The sequence below is a fragment of the Hypomesus nipponensis genome, chromosome 28 (genome assembly GCF_054491055.1).
Source record: "Hypomesus nipponensis isolate SF chromosome 28, ASM5449105v1, whole genome shotgun sequence".
NCBI classification, from domain to species: domain Eukaryota; kingdom Metazoa; phylum Chordata; class Actinopteri; order Osmeriformes; family Osmeridae; genus Hypomesus; species Hypomesus nipponensis.
The window spans coordinates 8,660,387-8,680,086 of NC_140388.1; the positions used below are offsets into that span (position 1 = coordinate 8,660,387).

The following is a 19,700-nucleotide window of genomic DNA, read 5'->3' on the forward strand; positions in this document are numbered from 1 at the left end:
GCCTAACGACAGAGCAGCTCCCATGTCTGTCCTCCCTGTTTACTCTCACGCCCCCATGTTTTCACCTCTCCTTCACCCCTTCACGGATCTCTCTCTCCGTTTCCCTGCATCACTCACTTTCTCACCTTCCTTGAATTTCCCCCGACTCCCTCCGTAATCCCTCACCTCGACGAATCCCGCTACACTCTCCTCTCCACAGCTCACTCCCTCTCCCTCTTTCTCTTTCTTTCCATCGTGCTCTCCCTCCTCTCCCTCTCTTGCTCTCGCTCTCTCTTTATCCCACTCACGGTCTCCCTTTACCGTTTACTCTCTCTCTCGCCCTCTCTCTCTCCTCCCCTCTCTCACTCCCTCTCTCCTCCTCTCCCCCACCCAGAGGGTACGAGGACCCCATCGAGGCGGAGCTGATCGACGAGCGCCACCCCTACATCCATGGCATGTACCCGGCGCCCCTGGCCCAGCCCGAGCGCGGCAGCATGGCCAGCCTGGACCGCATGGGCGGCCGGCGCTCGCCCTCCATCGACAGCATCCGCAAGGACCCGCGCTGGCGCGACCCCGACCTGCCCGAGGTCATCGCCATGCTGGGCCACCCCATCGACCCGGTCAAGTCCAATGCCGCCGCCTACCTGCAGCACCTGTGCTACGAGAACGACAAGATCAAGAAGGACGTGCGCCAGCTGAAGGGCATCCCCGCTCTGGCCGGTCTGCTGGATCACCCCAAAGCCGAGGTCCACCGCAAGGCCTGCGGAGCACTGAGGAACATCTCCTACGGGAAGGACCACGACAACAAGGTGGCCATCAAGAACTGCGACGGCATCCCCGCCCTGATCCGCCTGCTGAGGAAGACAAACGACATGGAGGTCCGAGAGCTCATCACAGGTGAGGGGGGGTCTGGATACCTGCTGTGCTTTAGTGACAGGGAGCGAGGCTGGAGGCTCCGCCCACAGTGAGGCCGAGGGCTTGGGGCCAAGTCTAGGGATAGGGCTAGGGCCAAGTCTAAGGTTGGGGTAGACATTAAAACGCTTGTGGCTTCACCCAGAGTTTGGTTTCTACTCGTCTACTGTACTTGTGAATACATCACAAAACACTGTGTTGGTTCATCGGTTGAGTTTTATAATGACCATGTATTTATGATCAATATGTTTTAATACATTATTAGGCGTTTATTTATTGAACATTTTGGATTGACTTCAAAATGTTAAAGGTAAACGAGGACTTTTTTTACTTCACCTTCAGGGAAGGAACACTAACGGTGACTCTCTGAACGGGACGGTTGCATTTTTACGCTTCGTTCATTTAGCAGACGCTTTTATCTAAGCAGCACGCAAATAGCGTACGTTCTATCCTCTGTATCTTGCCTGTGAGGGCGTGCTGTCAGTGTAATCTGGTGGGCTTTAATCTGTACTCGTCCATCTGAGCTGGGCACAGGGCAAGGGTTAGGGTCCAAACCAGGCCAGCGATATAATACCTTCGGTCTGGGGCGTGGTCCCGACCTGCTAAATGTCAGCGAGGGATCACAATGGCTCCTCTCTCTCCCGCCTCGCTGCTAATCCTAACACAACTGGTCTGACCTGACACACATTCGGTCAACAAGCTGGTAAGCCGGGAGTGGGTTAGGGGTTCCTTTTGGACAGGCCAGACTCTTCACTCTACAGATCCCCCAGTAGGCTGGGGAGACGTGACCTTTCACCTCGCCGTGTTTGCTTTCCAACAGGGCCTCCCTTCTGCGGCACTCCCTGAATATACTGAGAAGCAGAGGTGGATTCTGTGTGTGTGTGTGTGTGTGTACAAGGTGGCTGCCTCTAAGAGAGATGTCGCAGTGAGGGATATGTGTGCCAGTAAACAACTGATGGCCCATACAGCACAACTTCACTCTCAATCGCTGCTAAAAATAACCTCCTAGCACAGCCCTGGGGAAGAGAGACAGCGCTCTCTCTCTCTTCTCGTATAGATACCCTCATATACAGTATCTCTTTCTCTGTTGCTCTCTCTCACACATATATACAATATAAAATAAATACACACACAAATATAGAGCAGTACACTGCATTATGGGTATACATCTTTTTATACGTTCATACGTATACAGTCAATTGTATGGGAGGGAAATAGAAAAATAAAAAAAGATATACCGTAGAAAGAAAATAGAATTGACACTCCCTCCCCCTCCCTCCTGCCTGGAGCGGCCAGTGCCACTAGGCCTCTGGGAAAACAACCCCATCACAATGACCTGTGCTTCCAGCGCGGGTCTGCAGCCTCCAAACTGCCCGTGTTTTTCTACAATTAAATATAATTGCTGCCTTTTAAAAATAGACTGGTTTCGAGTTGGCCGCATGCGTTTCGGAGGACTTGTGTTGTGCTGTTCCTGAAACCGCGAGCGAGTCTTGCTTTCTGCAGGAAAAGCTTGACGTGAAAAGAGCCAGATGGTTTCACCGTCCCACATGCGAGAGAAGCGGTTATTAGTTCTGGAGCTTGGTCTCTCCCCCCGTCGGGTTTAGCTCTCCTTCCTATCAGACCTGGGGCCGGGGTTCTCCAGCAAGCACAGGGCTGGGGAGATAGTCAAGGTGGGAAGAGGTGGTGTGGGGGGGAGTGGGGGGGGGGGGATGTTCAAGCTTAACGTTTGGATGTACCCTGCAGAAGCTGGGTCAGTTGGAGGAAAGGCAATTAAACAGGGGCTGACTCCACTCCCTACAATCTCCTAGAACACACACACATCAAACTCTGTCTCTGTAAGACCGGACACTATAGGCCAGCTACACCTGCCTTCCCGCTAGGACCCCAACCCCCACCCCTCCCTTCATCCTCATCTCAGCCCAGATGTCTGCCTCTAATACATTTGCAGAGAGAGTTACGGCTGCATAGCTAATAGCTTTCACTCTCTTTCTCCCTCCGTCTCTCTTTCCTGCTTTTTCCCTTTCCCTCCATCTCTCTCCCTTCCCCTCCATCTTTCTCTCCCTTATCCTCCATCTCTCCCTCCCTCTCTTCATCTCTCTCTCTCTCCCTCCCTTCATCTATCTCCCTTATCCTCCATCTCTCTCTCCCTCTCTTCATCTCTCTCTCTCTCCCTCCCTTCATCTATCTCCCTTACCCTCCCTCCCTCCCTCCATCTCTCTCCCTTCCCCTCCATCTTTCTCTCCCTTATCCTCCATCTCTCCCTCCCTCTCTTCATCTCTCTCTCTCCCTCCCTTCATCTACCTCCCTTATCCTCCATCTCTCTCTCCCTCTCTTCATCTCTCTCTCTCTCCCTCCCTTCATCTATCTCCCTTACCCTCCCTCCCTCCCTCCATCTTTCTCCCTTCCCCTCCATTTTTCTCTCCCTCATCCTCCATCTCTCCCTCCCTCTCTTCATCTCTCTCTCTCCCTCCCTTCATCTATCTCCCTTACCCTCCACCTCTCCCTCCCTCCCTCCCTCCCTCCATCTCTCTCCCTCTATCGTTCTCTTTCTCCCTCCATGCCATCCCTCTCTCACCCTCCCTCCCTGTTCCTCTCCCTTCCTCCATCACTCTCTCCCTTCATCTCTCCCTCCCTCTCTCTCCCTATCTCTCTCGCCCTCCCTTGTTTGTCTGCCTGCACATGATGGATGGGTTGAGGTGCCAGGGTTGGCGCTGGGGGGGGGAGTGGTGGTGGAGGGGGGGGTGCAGGGGGGCGGGGGCCAGCAGTAATGGGGGGGGTGCAGGGGGGCGGGGCCAGCAGTAATGGGCCGGCCTAAGTGAACGACCCTGATGGAGCGTCCACATCTGTAGCTGCAGCGCTCAGGAAATTGAATTAGGAGCCCAGAGCCACACGCACACACACACACACACACACAGCGCAGGCATAGAGTGAGAGCACGGGTTGGGGAGGAAGAGAGGGATTAAAAAGAGAGGAGGGAGGGTCTGGTATGACTCCTTCAGGAAACGCTACGCAGCTCCTCGGCTTGTGGGGCACCTGTCGATGTGATACGGAGAGTGCCGTACAGGAACCCGGCCCAAACACCAAAGCTGTACAATGTTTCCAGGTGTGGAGCAAGCTACGGATAGATACAGGGCATGACATGTTTCTCCTTAGCTCCATTCAGCATAGCGTAAAACAAAGGATCAGAAGGGCCTCGTTCTAGCGGCATAGCGCTTGCAGTGTGCATTGTATATGCCGACAGTCATGGAAATAGGAAACATGTACTGTGTACATAAACAGGCCGTGTAAACGATATAGACTGATGGAGTTACGGTAGTTTGGACACACAGTTCGGAAACCGGAGATCCTAGACAGGGGCAGGAAGTTCACTAAACAACAGTGGGTCTACGAGCGATGGCCGCCTGGGTGTGATGTATGGAGGCGTCGGTACTAAGACATGCCTTTGTCCTCCAGGCACAGCTATAACAAGGACAGGCGCTATCCTGACCAATATGTCAGCCCTAATGTTTGACAGTGAAGGGTTTGTAAGGGCATGTTAAGATAGGGGTGGAGGCTCTGTCTCTCTGTCAGTGTGTGTGTGTGTGTACACATCTGAACTTTGGAGGAGTTTCCTGAGGAATTGGAGGATATCTATCTCTAAGGATAGAGGATGAATCTCTTTTCGGGCAAATCTCCATTCTTCACAAGACGGATTTGAGGCGCCTTCTCTGTATTCTGCTCGATGAAACATTCACCTTGTCCAAAGCTAAATGTGTTTCCAACAACTTTTCCCTTTGTTTCCCATTTACAGAAAATAAATGTATGTTCCTACGGGTCCATCTTAAGACCTAAATCTGACAGGAAACCTAGTCTTGGGCTGCAGTGTTCACCAACAGTGAAAAGTTTACCAAAATGATTGCTTACTGCTATGGCTAACATTAGCATGGAGGCCAGCCCAGCTAGCTTGTCGCGGCATGCTGACTGCTCGTTGTGAGAGTTAATGGAGTGACGCTAATGTTCTGGCGCTGGAGCTAATCAAGCCGTCAGCCTCTCGTGTTCCTAGCCATCCATCTCTCTTCCCTCCACCCAGCCCACGAACACATCCGCTGCTGTTACATAGGTAAACAAATACACGCTGCCAAAGAACTATTTAGAACTTAAAGACGGTCCTAATAGCAACACATGACTTAGGTTACACGACTAGGAAACTGTTGAGAGAAACAGGAACAAGAATCCCAGTGCACCAGTACGTAAACTTGCATCTTGAAAATGAAGGAAAGAAGGAACTGGGATTAATAGTGAATTGAACTGAATTGAAAACACCAGACAGCAACATCTTTGTTCATTGCAACTTGTTCAACCTCGATTCACGCCCACAATAAGTGGGTTCTTTTTTTTTTTTTTTTACAAATGTCGGATGGAAGCCATGTGTAGTAAATGGAGGCCTGGTTGTGCTATTATTGGACCTGGGATGTCGTTTTCTCCAGACACGAACACACCCAAGAATATTTTTACTGGAGAAGTATTTTTAGTTCTGTTTTTTTTCGTGTATGCTTGTGCAGTCAGCATGATTTGACACGGAAAATATTGACCATGTGGAAACTTTAGGGATACAGTTCCTCAGAGCTGGGGAGTTATGACAGTTTAAGTGTCCTGCATATGGCCATCTTTGTGTCTATGTGTTTATGTGAGGGAGTGTGTGTGTGTGTGTGTGCCTAAGATTTAGTGAAACACTGTTGCTCCTGGCTATTATTGTTCTGTCTGAGTAAGAAATCTTCCTTGGTGCCGGGGGGGGGGGGGGTTGTGGTGGGGGGGAATACTATATGACCCCAGATGAAATCGTTTATCTTCCTACTATTCTGCTCCATCTCTGACTAGGTCGAGGACAAGGGATGGAGAGGGTGGGCGGTGGGGTGGGATGGGGGGGGGGGGGTGAGCGCGGTTCTGCTGGGGAGGGGGTGGGGTTTGTTAATAAAACTAAAGGCCAGGCCCTATGTGTGTGCCGTAGGTGGACTTTGAAGTCAATTTGTAATATTTTTCTTTTCACAAACCCGTTGCTTGCTGCAGAACATCCATTTGTTATTGAGAAATCCCTCTTGACTCTCTCTTTATTGCAACAGTCATGGGGCTTGGGGCATCTCCACCTTATCCCTCCCTCCCCTCTCTCTCCTCCCTCACCATGTGTAGCAGGGATACAGAGTTGTTGTAATGGCATTGCAACGGTCGATGCCTATCCACTCCTTGACCACTGACCTTAAGCACTTCAGAAGCACCACATAACTAACCTCTCTCTCTCTCTCTCCCTCTCCCTCTCCCTCTCCCTCTCCCTCTCCCTCTCCCTCTCCCTCTCCCTCTCCCTCTCCCTCTCCCTCTCCCTCTCCCTCCCTCCCTCCCTCCCTCTCTCTCTCTCTCTCTCTCTCTCTCTCTCTCTCTCTCTCTCTCTCTCTCTCTCTCACTCTCACTCTCACTCTCACTCTCACTCTCACTCTCACTCTCACTCTCACTCTCACTCTCACTCCCTCCCTCTCTCTCGTTCTGTGCAGGAACTCTGTGGAACCTGTCGTCCTTCGAGCCTCTGAAGATGGTCATCATCAACCACGGGCTGCAGACCATGACCAACGAGGTCATCATCCCGCACTCGGGCTGGGAGCACGAGCCCAACGAGGACTCCAAGCCCCGCGACGCAGAGTGGACCACCGTCTTCAAGAACACCTCCGGCTGCCTCAGGTAACACGCCGGCGGGGGGGAGGGGGGGTGGTGAGGGTGGAAGGGAGGGAGGGAGGGAGGGTGGTGAGGGTGGAAGGGAGGGAGGGTGGTGAGGGTGGAAGGGAGGGAGGGAGGGGGGGTGGTGAGGGTGGAAGGGAGGGAGGGAGGGAGGGTGGTGAGGGTGGAAGGGAGGGAGGGAGGGAGGGTGGTGAGGGTGGAAGGGAGGGAGGGAGGGAGGGAGGGTGGTAGAGCCAGGAGTGATGGGATGGCAAGCGGAGGGGTGGGGGAAGTGGTGGGTGGGTGTTGTACTTGCACATGCCCATCCACCCATGCATGGTGTGTGCTGCAGATGAATATGCACGTGCTGTGTCGAGTTTGGCACAGTAGTCAACAACCAACTGCTGTCCACACACACACACACACACACACACACACACACACTATGGACCTGTTATGCTGCTTTCCGCTGTCCTGTCTGTGCAGGAGCAGTGGGAGTCTTCCTTGTTTTGATTGTCCACCTGTGTAATGGCAAACACTCAGACGGAAATCAATGCAGCGTTGGTCCCGCCACAGCACTTGGACCATTAGCAGGCCTATTAGCAGGGCCCGCACACAGGGAGCCTCAGACCTGAGGCATGTGAGCCAGCCGCCAGACCCCCTTGATTAAGACCCTCCCCAAGACCGAGGAGGCTTATCGCCATGGTTACCTGAGATCCAGTCTCCTCGTCCTCTCTTTTAAAGTACCAACCGCCGCGTTACCCGTGCTCCACGATAGCCCCCCCCCACCCCCCACCACCACCACCACCCCTCCACCTCCCTCCGTGAGCTGGAAAGTTAGAAAGGTGAAGAGGCAAGATTGACTTACAGTGGAGTAGGTTTGTCTGTTCATTTCTCGAGCTGACTAGAAATGTTTTTGTGTGTGCGTGTGTGCCCAAAAAACAAAAACAAAAAGCAGGCTTTGTTTGTATTCCTCAGCCGTGGCAAGGTCACATGACCTGTAGCATTCCAGACTCAAATTAGCCTCCTTGGTGTATTATCTTGTGTTTCTGCCCTTTGGATTCCACAGCATTCCAATAAAATCTCATTATGGAACCATCTCTCAGAGAGACACTTAATCCGGGGGGAGAGTAAAAGGTTAATCCCGACTGTACAGTGTTAACTGTCTCTCCTGGCCTTTTGACCTTGAGGGACCTCAGCAGTTTCAGCGTTAAGGAGGGAGTGTGTGCTGGTGTCTGGGGGTTTGAGGCAGAGATAATGACCCCAGGGGCTCTCTCCTAGTGTCCCCCGACACCACCAGGACATACCAGCCAGCTGGGCTGGTTAAAGCAGACCTGGGGGTGAGAAGAGGGGTCTCATAAAGTGGGGTTTCACCCTGAGCTGACTTGTGAGGATAATCTACAGTTCCTTATCTACCAGCCTCTGCTGATTTGGCTTCATTTGTATTTTGGAGCTGGACAAAAGGGGTGTGTGTGTGTGGTGTGTGTGTGTTATCATGGTCCCAGCTACAGCCTGCCCTGTTCTAAAATCTGCTGCAGCTCATCGCAACAGAAGGCTGTTGGTTGGCAGTCAACTTGACGCTTTTCTTCTCCTTCCAAGCACATGCACACCCACGCATACACACACACACACACAGCAATACCAATCTCTGCTGTTCCAGATTAAAATTCTTCTGTGTGGGTTCTCTCTCTCTCTCTCTCTCTCTCTCTCTCTCTCTCTCTCTCTCTCTCTCTCTCTCTCTCTCTCTCTGTCTCTCTCTGTCTCTCTCTGTCTCTCTCTGTCTCTCTCTGTCTCTCTCTCTCTCTGTCTCTCTCTGTGTGTCTCTCTCTCTTCCTCACCAGCCCCCTCTCTGACCTGAGGCAAGGAGAGAGAGTGATCCTCCTCTCCTCAGTATAGGACACTCCCCTCAGAGGCCCTCTGTCTCAGACCGTTCTAATCAGGCCTTGCTTGTCCTCTGAACCCTAGTCGCAGGGCTCAACGAGGCAGCTTAGCGTGTTTGTGTGTGTGTGTGTCTACATTAAGTTTGTGTGTGTGTGTTTTAGGGGGGTATGGGGCATGAACACTTATCTGGGTCTCCCCTGCACCCTGATCCCTGATCCAACCCACAGGTCACATGGTGTATCCTCAGGTGCTATGGTTTGTTATTTCCGTTGCCATCACTCCAGACCTTTCTCTCTCTCTCTCTCTCTCTCTCTCTCTCTCTCTCTCTCTCTCTCTCTCTCTCTCTCTCTCTCTCTCTCTCTCTCTCTCTCTCTCTCTCTCTCTCTCCCCCTCATTCTCCCACTCTAGTTGTCTCTCCTCTCTCCCTTCACCCCCCCACTCTTTATCTCTTTATTTCTCCCCCCTCTCTCTTTCTCTCCCTCTCTCTTTGTCCAACCTGCTGCCGAGAGCATGTCTCCATGGTAACTGTAGCCAACGACAGCAGCGTATCGGTTGCCTGGTAAGCTGCCTAGGAGCAGAGACGCGGGGGTGATCTGGAGGGAGATCTGCTGATGTATGAGAGATTCTGTTTGCTCATGTCTGGATATAGCCGCAGGTTCGCTCCCGTAAAGACATCCATAACCAATAGCCATTTATTAGCATCACAGGAACAGGGCTACATGTGTCTCTCCCCTGCTTTGCCCTGTGTGTGTGTGTGTATCTGTTTCTCTGTGTTTGTGTAAATGTACAGTAAACTACATGGTCGGTGTGGATTTGTCAATTGGGTGTGTGTGTGTCGTATCTGCGTGTGTGTTTCCCAGTAACTTTGACCTTGTGATGACGTGTGGAAGTCATGAGAGCTCAGGGGCGGGCCGTGATCGCTCTCCATTAGTGAGGCTGTCTCCCTTCACACACTCCCCTCATGACAAGCTATTGTCCTTTTCCGGACAAATGTCACCCATGACCTCTGGACCTAGCCAGTTCATTGAAACCCCTGCGCACAAGGCACACGGTACACACACACACACACACACACACACTCTAGAAGGAGGTCTAGTGAGGCTGGAGGTCTAGTGAGGCTGGAGGTCTAGTGAGGCTGGAGGTCTAGTGAGGCTGGAGGTCTAGTGAGGCTGCAGGTCTAGTGAGGCTGGAGGTCTAGTGAGGCTGGAGGTCTAGTGAGGCTGCAGGTCTAGTGAGGCTGGAGGTCTAGTGAGGCTGGAGGTCTAGTGAGGCTGCAGGTCTAGTGAGGCTGCAGGTCTAGTGAGGCTGGAGGTCTAGTGAGGCTGGAGGTCTAGTGAGGCTGGAGGTCTAGTGAGGCTCGAGGTCCATTGATCCAGATCTGTAGGTCTATCGGGAGGTCAAAGGTTATATTTAACCACTCCTTGGCATGTAATGTTGTGCTGCTCGACAGTGCCCCCGCCCCCTCCCCCCCCAGCAGGTTAGGTTTCTATAGACTAGCCTCCCTTCAGGGAGACAGCCTGAGGAAAGACCAGGTGAAATGAAAGGCCCGACAGTAAACACCTCGAGCCCCTCTCTCGACCCGTCTGCCTAAAAACGCACACCTGTCACATCGGTCCCAGATGGAGGCTCCCTGCCAGCCCGTTAGCGGAGCGATCCGTTTTCCCCCTGGCCGGAGACGGATGTGAGGGTTCACGGGAGATGGCATTGGGCCAGATGGCCCTCTGGCGTCTCTGTCTCGCTGCTCTGGATTCATTGGAATTCTCCTTGGTGTCTGAACGGCCCCGCTTCCGCCTGAGATGAATGGAGTCGACAGCGCAGACTGGCACGGAGCGCACACACCCTCACTCGGGCTCACAATCTCACATTGGCACGCTCGCATGCGCACCCACACGCGCGCAATATCACGGATCCCCACGCGTAAACACTTACGGAAAGTCATTTTGCCACTGTGACTGTGTGGCGTGTGTTGTAGTCTTGTATGACTGTATGCATTTTTAAGTGCGTGTGTGTGTGTGTGTGTGTGTACATTCGTAAGTGTGTGTGTGTGTGTGAGAGTGTGTGTGTGTGTTTGAGTATGCACTCTGGTTTTCAATGCCCCTCAGCCTCTTTGCCTCCCGGCTTCCACAAGTCCTAGCTGAGCACTAGGTAATGGGATTATATGGCTGGAAGCCCTCTTAAACGAAGTCCCTCGTGAAGGTTTGGATTGTGGCTGCCCCCTATACCCTTCCTCCACTCTGCCTACACAGACACCATGTCTGCCTTCCCCCCAGCCACACGCTCAGAACTGCCTCACAAACCGTCAATGCAACTGTCGATCTGACCCTGTGTGTGTGTCGCTCCCTCAGAAACGTGAGTTCAGACGGTGCGGAGGCGCGGCGCAGACTGAGGGAGTGCGAGGGCTTGGTGGACGCCCTCCTCCACGCCCTCCAATCAGCTGTCGGGAAAAAAGACATGGACAACAAGGTATCCGCGCGACCTGTTACCGTGACAACGTTCGGCTGCTGCAGGAGTGTTTCTGTAGATATTGATAGTTTCCTTTCTGTGATTGGTTGGGGCTAAGTGGTCTGTGTTTTTGTCGCCGTCCCTCTCTGCCTTCCTTCTCCCCAGTCGGTGGAGAACTGCGTGTGTATCATGAGGAACCTGTCCTACCACGTCCACAAAGAGGTGCCGGGGGCTGATAAGTTCCAGGACCCATCCGCTCCCCAGGCCCCAGGCTCGGCAGGGCCCCAGAGGAAGAAGAAGGATGACGCAGGCTGCTTCGGGGGAAAGAAGGCCAAAGGTGAGAGGTCACACAGAGCGACACCTGGAGGTGGAGGGCGGTACTGCTCCCAGGCGCTCCTCCCCCAGTTTCTATCCACACCTTGAGAGTTAGCTCCCTTCATCCTCTTGTATTTACACAGACAAGACTGATATCTTTGCCACTGATTTAATGGAGACAGAAAACAAATGTTTGAACAAAGTCGTGTGTCACAGTGTTAGCTCGCGAAAGCATATGTACTTTCATCCAAACTGGTGGTTTGTGTACAGCAGTGCTTCGTGTGGATCGGTCCTGTTGGTTTGTCCTCAGGTCGTGAAGTCATGGCGTGCTGCCATCTTATTGGTCCCCAGACAGGTTCAGTGGCCTTTATCGACACGCTCTCAAACTCCTGCCTGAATTACAGCTGCAAAGCTTTGTCACTGTATGTCCCTCCCTTAAATAAAGAATGGCTGTCATTAATCTCTTAGTCAATAACCCTTGACCCCACTGGTCCCGTGAGGGATTCCGTCTGTGTCGAGGTCAAGACAACACCAGGCGGGTGTCGCTATGGCGATTTACACCGGCAGCAATTAGCCCAACAGCTGCTATTCTGCACAAGAATTAATGAGGTGTGTTAAGGCATTACAGACCCCTGAAGGTGTATTTTAAATCTGAGTTGATCCACATTTCACACGTTAAACAGCCCCCTCTGACAGAAAGCAACGTCCTGTGCTTCCTTCAGAGCTGTTTAGACACATGAGCTCCAGTAACTATCTCCTAGAATCCCAATATGCTCACTCCACGTGGCTATCAAGATCCCCATGTTATGCCCAAGGCCCGTCCAGCGTCATGTCGCTTCAACTTGCAACTTCTTACCTGTGAATGGTTTGTATTGCTCTTCTGTGCCCTCTTTGGTTTATTCTTTGTTGTAGGAAGGTGGCGCCGTGCCATGGCTAACCCTGGCGCCTGTTCTCGTTTGGGGCACTGCTATGTTGCGATAAGCTGTCACATCAGAGCACAAGAGTGCCAGTGTCTTTCTTTCTCACTCTCTCTCTCCTTTTGACTCTCACCCTGCTCCCCTCCCCTCCTCCCCTGTGCCCCCTGCTCCTCAGATATGACTTGCAACTGATCACATGTATAATTCTGTCAAGGCTAATCCACACGCTTTTTTCCTCTTTTTTTTCATACCATGCCTGTGCTCTTCTCCCTGCTTTGTTTTTGGTCTTGCTGCTGCTTCCTTGGCTATAGAGGAATGGTTTAATCAAGGTGAGTATCTTCCCTGCCTCTCTCACTCTCTCTCTCTCTCTCTCTCTCTCTCTCTCTCTCTCTCTCTCTCTCTCTCTCTCTCTCTCTCTCTCTCTCTCTCTATCTCTATCTCTATCTCTATCTCTATCTCTATCTCTATCTCTATCTCTATCTCTCTCTCTCTCTCGCTCACTCTCTCTTGCTCTCTCTCCCCTCTGTTCTACTTCTAGCTAGTCTCGTAGTTTTGCCGCTCTCCAAAGCTTTCTACCGTTTCAAGGGTATTGGGTTGATTCCGTTGGCATCCCTCTTTCATAGACTCTCTTCTCCCTCTCCCTCCATCTTGTCCCACATCTCTTCTGAAGGGATGGAGGACAGACTTTCCCTCAGCTGGTCTCTCTGTAGTCCCAGCCCTGCATTATTAAAAGGGCTTCCCAGCCCCAGTAGAATTGCTCTGTGTGTGTGTGTGTGCGTGCGCGCGCTCATTGTGTGCTTGCATACATGTGTGTGCGCTTGCAGCCTCCACAGTGGTTTCTCTGACATTGTCAGTGAACTCTGTGACATTTACACATGCGCTCTGCTTCTCACCATCCAGGCAGAAAAAACGGAGAGAACGACAAGAACTACGACACCCTGGACCTACCCAAGCGCACAGAGCCCACAAAAGGTACGCCCCCCCCCCTCCCCCGCACCCCACCTGTCAAGGCCTTGTTAGAACCCTGGCCACGTCACATCACTTCACGGCACGGTGGGTAAAGCCCAAATCCGACACGTGTTTATCCCAGCGTCGCCTCCTCTCACGTCACGAGGAGTACAGTGGGTGTTCCGCTCCGCGGGAATAACTCTTACTTTGACAAAGAAAGCCGCGAGCCAAGAAGGAGAGCATGGTTCGCTCCGCTAGCGGGGGGTGTCTAGGATGTGCAGTAACTTCCGCACAGCAGAGAAGCATGCGGGAGGTTGGGATTCAGCCCTCTGATTGGTCTCGCACAATCCCCCCACCTGGACAGTTGACTCGTGTCCTCTTTGGTGGTGAATTTGTATCATGGATCGTCGGACGTTGTTCACTTGAGCACATGGCTTTTATGAATCCCTTGCTAGCAAGCGATAGCAAACATTGGGAATTTGTCAACCTTGAATTTGTTGGTTTTAATGAATACCTCACCTAGAACTAACAGTACTGATCAGCCCCTTGATATGACTCAGGTACTGTCTATCTACATGTGAGGACATAGTGTATTCGTTTAGCAGACACTTTGATCCAGAGTGTCATACAGAGGGGATTTAAACCTCCTGATCCACAGTGAAATGCTCTACCATTGAACTCTATCCATCCCTGAGTATTACAGCAAAGGAATGACCAATGAAACACTCTGTACGCCACAGATGTTGCGTCTTCTGCCAGATCATACCCAACTCCCAGTCCACTTTAGTAAGGCCTGTTCTATGTGTCAATAATGGTTAAGAATCTCTGGTTCACAGTGGGCTCTCTCCTGAAACATGTCAGCTAGCCTCACACAAAATGAATATGCAGCCGTCTTTCCACACAGCTCGTCTGTGGACGTGCTGCTGGGAACGCGTGTGTGTGTCTGTGTGAGTGTGTGTGTGTGTGTGTGTGTGTGTGTGTGTGTCAAACGGGGTATGGGACCATGGGGGTAGGACCACAGAGGGGGGACTTGCAACATTTACACATCAGCACACTCATCAAGTCCTAATGGCAGGAAGTCAAAGTCAATAGCACTTCCTGTTTGGCTGTCATTAGCCACATTAGCACGGCAAAGTGATCTCTCATTAAACCAGATTACAATTAATTGCTGTGGTTTACGGAGGTAAGCCGATTTTTTTTCTTGCCTTTTTATCGCGTTGAAGTCAGCAAAGCAGATGAGCTTGAAGGAAGATAATTAGCGTGTTTTCTGCCCGGTGCACTGTTGCATTATCTTCAGCGGTTGTGATGATGAGGATTGTGCGAAGGTTGTAGCGAGTCATAATGATGTACATAATCCCCCCCTCCCCCCTCCAATTTTGGAGGGCATTGGATTATGGTGTGATACGAATGCTATGTATGCACTGCTGAGGGTGTGTGTGTGTGGATTGGTGTGAATGTGCGTTTATATTTGTGGGTGTGTGTTTGCGTGTGGCACAACGTCCTTGCTGGAGTACCTTGATTCCATGCTTACACATATATGCACTGTATTTAAAGTATTATGTCCATATAAATATGAATTCAAGTGGATGGATAAGCTGTATTGCCCAAAGCTCCCATACATCCCCTTCACCCCTGAGTACATCAAAACACGTTTAATCCAGAACAGAAGACTCGCGGGGGAGTCTAGTCAGCACCACCCAAACAAGGCTTTCAGCTTGCTGATTCGTCTTAGGAAATACATATCCGTGTAAACATTGTCGTTTGGGCGGCGGCACTGGCTCGCGTAAAGCCAGGTCCGCTCGTTTCCCTACATGCCCCGGGCCTTCTGGGAGAGAGATCAGGGGGATTACGTGCTTTGTTACATGTGTGTCTTGATCCGTCATCGTAGAAACCCGGGGTCGTGGCAAGGACGTGGCGATCCGCCAGCCTCCCGTGATCACTCCAGACCTCGTACTTAAATCCACTTCCTGTTTGGGATTACCGTCGTCCACACAGGTCCTCTGCACGCGCGCGCACGCTGTACAAGAATAACTCATTGGGCCATAGACAGGTCACAGAGTCCATAGTCTCTCTGATGTCATGGAGGGAGGCGGAAGCTGTTTGGGGTTTAGTACAGGGCATTGGAGCATGCCACAGTGCTCTCACTGAGACATCGCCTCAATGGATATTGAGTTGTTGATTATGTGGCTCTTTAATGTCTGCTTGAAAGCACTGCGGAGAAAGCCTGATGGTGGATCATTAATGAACTCCACCGTTACCCTGCCTGCATTGTTCTTGTAGACCCTCTGGAACAGGAGCACTGAGGACTGGGAAGAAAGTAATTAAGAGGTGTGAAAGAGGGACTTCATTAGGGAGCGTGTGTTTGTGTGCGTGTGTGTGTGTGCGTGTGTGTGTGTATGTGTCAGCCACTAAGATGATGGAACACACTTCCCCAGTTAATTGAAACAAAGCATAAACCTTTGATTTGAGGAAAGGTCAGAAAGAGTGATTTTGCGCGTGCGCGCGCGCGTACAACGATCGTGTACTTTTTCAGCTCTTTCTTCGCTGCGTAGGTAGGTGTGCGTGCGGAGAGGAGGGCAGAGGACGAGGGGGGGGGGGCATGGGAGGAGAGATGCCGTCTCTCATTAATCCTCTCTGGATCCTCTCTTCTTCCTTTAGCGAGCATATTCTTTATCAAACGCCAACAAAGGGAAGGAAAACCGCATACTGCTCCTCAGTGCTTTCACTGGGGAGCAGTGAAATGTGGCACGGTTGGTCTTCGTCGAGGCCAAAAAGGAGACATCTCAACCTCCGTTTAACCTCCGGTCATGTCTTGAGCAGTGCATCGTCCTTGTCAGTCCTCTTGCTAGTTTCTCTCCGGTGTTCCCTTCCAGACTGTAGTTCTGGTATCTCACTCCAAGCAAACACAAAACTCCATGATGCCTTAAGCCTTTTAGCTTTTGTTTCAATTTAAATTCGAAGGAGGTCTAACATCAATAACATCATCAAACAGCAAAGAATGTTTCTTGTGTGTACTGGCTCTTCCCTGATGATGGCATCCAACCAGAGTTATGGAGTAGTCGTGTTCTACACCCAGACAGGATTCCTCAGCGTTGCTGCACAGTGGCCAAGGCAGGAAGAGATGAATGGTAACATCTAGTTTGGGGATCATTGGCCTCCAAGGTGTCACAGCTCATCTGGGCCACATTTATCAAACTCTCCTTGCGACTGAGGCTTTTGCTTCAGAAAGTCTCTGTGGGGTTTCTGTGTGTGTGTCAGAGAGAGAGAGAGGTAGAGAGAGAGAGAGGTAGAGAGAGAGAGAGAGAGAGAGAGAGAGAGAGAGAGAGAGAGAGAGAGAGAGAGAGAGAGAGAGAGAGAGAGAGAGAGAGAGAGAGAGAGAGAGAGTGAGAGAGTGAGAGAGTGAGAGAGTGTGAGAGTGTGAGAGTGTGAGAGAGGTAGAGTGAGAGAGAGTGGTAGAGTGAGAGAGAGAGAGTGGTAGAGTGTGAGAGAGAGAGAGAGAGAGAGAGAGAGAGAGAGAGAGAGAGTGGTAAAGTGAGAGAGAGAGAGAGAGAGAGAGAGAGAGAGAGAGAGAGAGAGAGAGAGTGGTAGAGTGAGAGGGAAAGAAAGAGTGAAGGAGAGAGAGAGAGAGAACCAAACCTGGCGTCTCCAAAGTGCTCTGCCTACTTTTCCTCGCACGGCAGCAAACGGATTCCATCGTCCTCGCCCTAACTCACCGCCTCCCTCTCAGGGCTCACGCTGGCAAGCGTGTGAAGTCCTCACACGAAGTGGCGTTATTACTCAGATAGGAGAGAAAGTTCTGGACTGATCCAACGTCTGTGAAAATAGAACTCTGTGAATAATGTATGACGCGATTGTCAGCGAGCAGGACTCTGCATCCCAGTCTAGACCTAACACGTCCCGAGGCTTCTCTGTTCGGAACTGCCGCTCGACTGAGGAATGTAACACTCTGATAGCGAACGCAACCTCCTGGCTGCTGGAGCTGGACTCTCACGAAATCCCTGCCCCTGCGCTCCCAGAGGGAATGAGTTGCTCGTGACCATCACACACACACACACACACACTTCTGTCCCTCCTTCCCCTCCTCCTCGCCGTCCTGTCAAATTTGACACGCCGCTGATGCTTTCCCGTTCTGCCCGACGACGCCGACCTGCAGTGCGCCCTTCCTCAACCCCTCCTCTCTGCTTCTCTCGCCCCGGCAGACGCGACACGTATGTCCGACTCATGTCTCACACCCCACCGGCACGACAAGCTGCTAGCTGGAGCTGGGGAGAGACTCGCTGAGACTCGCTAGCGTTTCCCACAGTGACGGCCAGCAGTTGGCCAGCAGTGGGATGCAGTCTAGTGAACAGGGTCGAGGGGGCAGAGGGAGCCATGTTCACCAGACTGCGTCGACACGCCGGCCAGCACTGTAGGAAACAAGGCTCTCCCTAGCTTTGGCTCCTTCTTGAACACTGGAATAACTTCCTGGCCCTCTGCATCCTCGTGTGGTGACTCTTATCTTGTTGGATTTGAAGCGATGCTCTGCGACAGCCTTTCTCAAGCCCCTGTCCTGCACGTTGGAGATGTTTCCCAACACACCAAAGGAATGGGTCGTCACCAGACTTCCGCTGAGCTTGATAACGACCCGTTTGTTTAAATCAGGTGTGTTGGAAACGTCTAGAACATGCGGGGCAGGGAATCTCTTACCCATCCCCCCTCGAAAAATGCCTTAGTAAACCATAGAGCTGCATGTGTGAGACTGGAATTAGTGTTTGTGTGTGTGTGTGTTTATGCCTGTATGTCTATCTGTGTGTTAGTGAGCTTGTGTATGTATTGGTGTGTGTGGGCCTGTATGTGTGTATGTGGGCCTATCTCTGTGTTTGTGTGTGTTTGTGACTGGCGACTCCCCTGCCCAGACAGGGAGCAGATTATGAATGCATTCTGCCGTGTTAGGCCAGCTGTTGGGGATGCCACCCATCGAGATGCCTGTGCGCCCGAAGCTCCGCGCCACCAGCCTGCCAGCGGCCGCACTCCAGTCACAATCCCACCATGCTCGCTGCTAAAACACGCCCCACTTCCCAAAAACTGAAAATGAGAAATGATACGAATCGTTGACATTTCGAACCCTGGGAAATGTCCCCCACCACCCGTTTCGACCAATCCGACGGGGCCGTTAAGGACGCGGGAAAGGAAGGGAGCGTAAAAAAAAAAAACGAAAGCCGTTGATTAACGAGGGACCACCATGCGTGTTGCTGGTCACCGAGGTCTCTGAGATCAGGAGACCACGGAGGTCTGGAGCCTCCAGCTTGCAGCTGTCTCCCCCTCCCCCTCCTCCCCCTCCCCCTCCTCCTCCTCCTCCTCCTCCTCCTCCTCCTCCTCCTCCTCCTCCTCCTCCTCCTCCTATCTGCAGGGAGAGGAGAGGGGCGCGGGCGCCAGCAGCTTGAAGAGCCTGCTCACTGTCCCGCAGACGTCCTCTGTGGTTTTCACACGAGCACTTCCTGTTTCTCTGTAGCAGCAGCCCTGATGTGGAGCAGGAGATTTTCCACCTAGCGACTCCAGAGCAAGAAACAGTAGCATACAGTATTAACACTCCATGGATGATTTAGCGAGTTCCCCCGCCTCCCCCCACCCCTCTCAGAATCCTCAAAGCGGAGTGGTTGAAGTGATAATTACAAAGGGAGAATTCGACCCAGGGAGGCAGGAACGCTGAGCAGATTTATCCTCCCGTTGGTGCCTTTTGTTTGGCCCTCGTCTCTTCCAAGAGAGGATGTTTCTCTTTCTGCAAGAGGCGTTTTAATCTAATTAAAATCAGATTAATGGCGTATTCTGTCTGGAACATCAACAACAGAGGTTTTGGAGAAGAAAAAAACAAATAAAGCCCCCATGGATTTCTCTGTTGGATTTTTTTTGTAAACAAAAGAATGGGGAAGATGTATTTGTGGTTGGGATCTCTGGGTGCTTGTGAACGGGACCTTTTGAACACAAGGAAGGGTCAGTGTCCTCGAGCACAGGCGCTGCTGGGCACAGTCTTTAGCTGTGGCTGCCGGCCAACTGTCTACTCTACGGTCGGACACAGTCGGCCATGGTGGCTAGTCTGTCTGGCAGGCCGTGTTCTCGGTTCCTCCTCTTGTCCGCTTGGCCGGTTTGTCGCCTGATGCAAAGACGCTGCTTCACACATCTAGTGTAGACGATGTGGACACGCACGCAAAAGGCACGCTAACGCACGCACACATCTTTCATAAGGGGTATATGACTTGATGGCGTGGCCCCTTTGATGACACACACACACGCACAAACAGAGAGAGAAGGAGAGGAAAAAAGAGCGAGATTAAGACAAAGAGTCCGAAGGTGAGAGCTGAATAAGATCTATCATGTCCCCAGTCCCAGCCCCCAGTCCCCTGCCCCCTGCCCCCTGCCCCCTGCCCCCTGCCTCCTGCCCCAGCTTCACATCTGTTCCTGCCCCCCCCCCCCCCCTAGGATGCACCAGGCCAGCAGTCCTCAGGATTATCTGGTCTTATTTCAAGCTGCCCCCCCAGAGCTCATTTCATTTACCCATCTAGTAAGATTGCCTTCCAGCCTCAACTGACGCACCCTCCCACACTACACACGCACACGACACGCACACACACACAACACGCATGCACA

The 19,700-nt window shown here is 52.0% G+C and overlaps 1 protein-coding gene across 2 annotated transcripts in view; it reads left to right on the forward strand.

Annotated features, from left to right (window-relative positions):
• Positions 1–19,700, forward strand: part of arvcfb (ARVCF delta catenin family member b) — a 76,667-nt gene that overhangs the window by 38,707 nt on the left and 18,260 nt on the right. For both annotated transcript variants that reach the window (XM_084694588.1, XM_084694587.1), the window contains 5 exons: positions 374–876; positions 6,414–6,597; positions 10,800–10,917; positions 11,062–11,233; positions 13,029–13,100. In XM_084694588.1, coding sequence (XP_084550714.1) covers positions 374–876; positions 6,414–6,597; positions 10,800–10,917; positions 11,062–11,233; positions 13,029–13,100 — 1,049 coding nt within the window. The remainder of the gene's footprint in view (positions 1–373; positions 877–6,413; positions 6,598–10,799; positions 10,918–11,061; positions 11,234–13,028; positions 13,101–19,700) is intronic.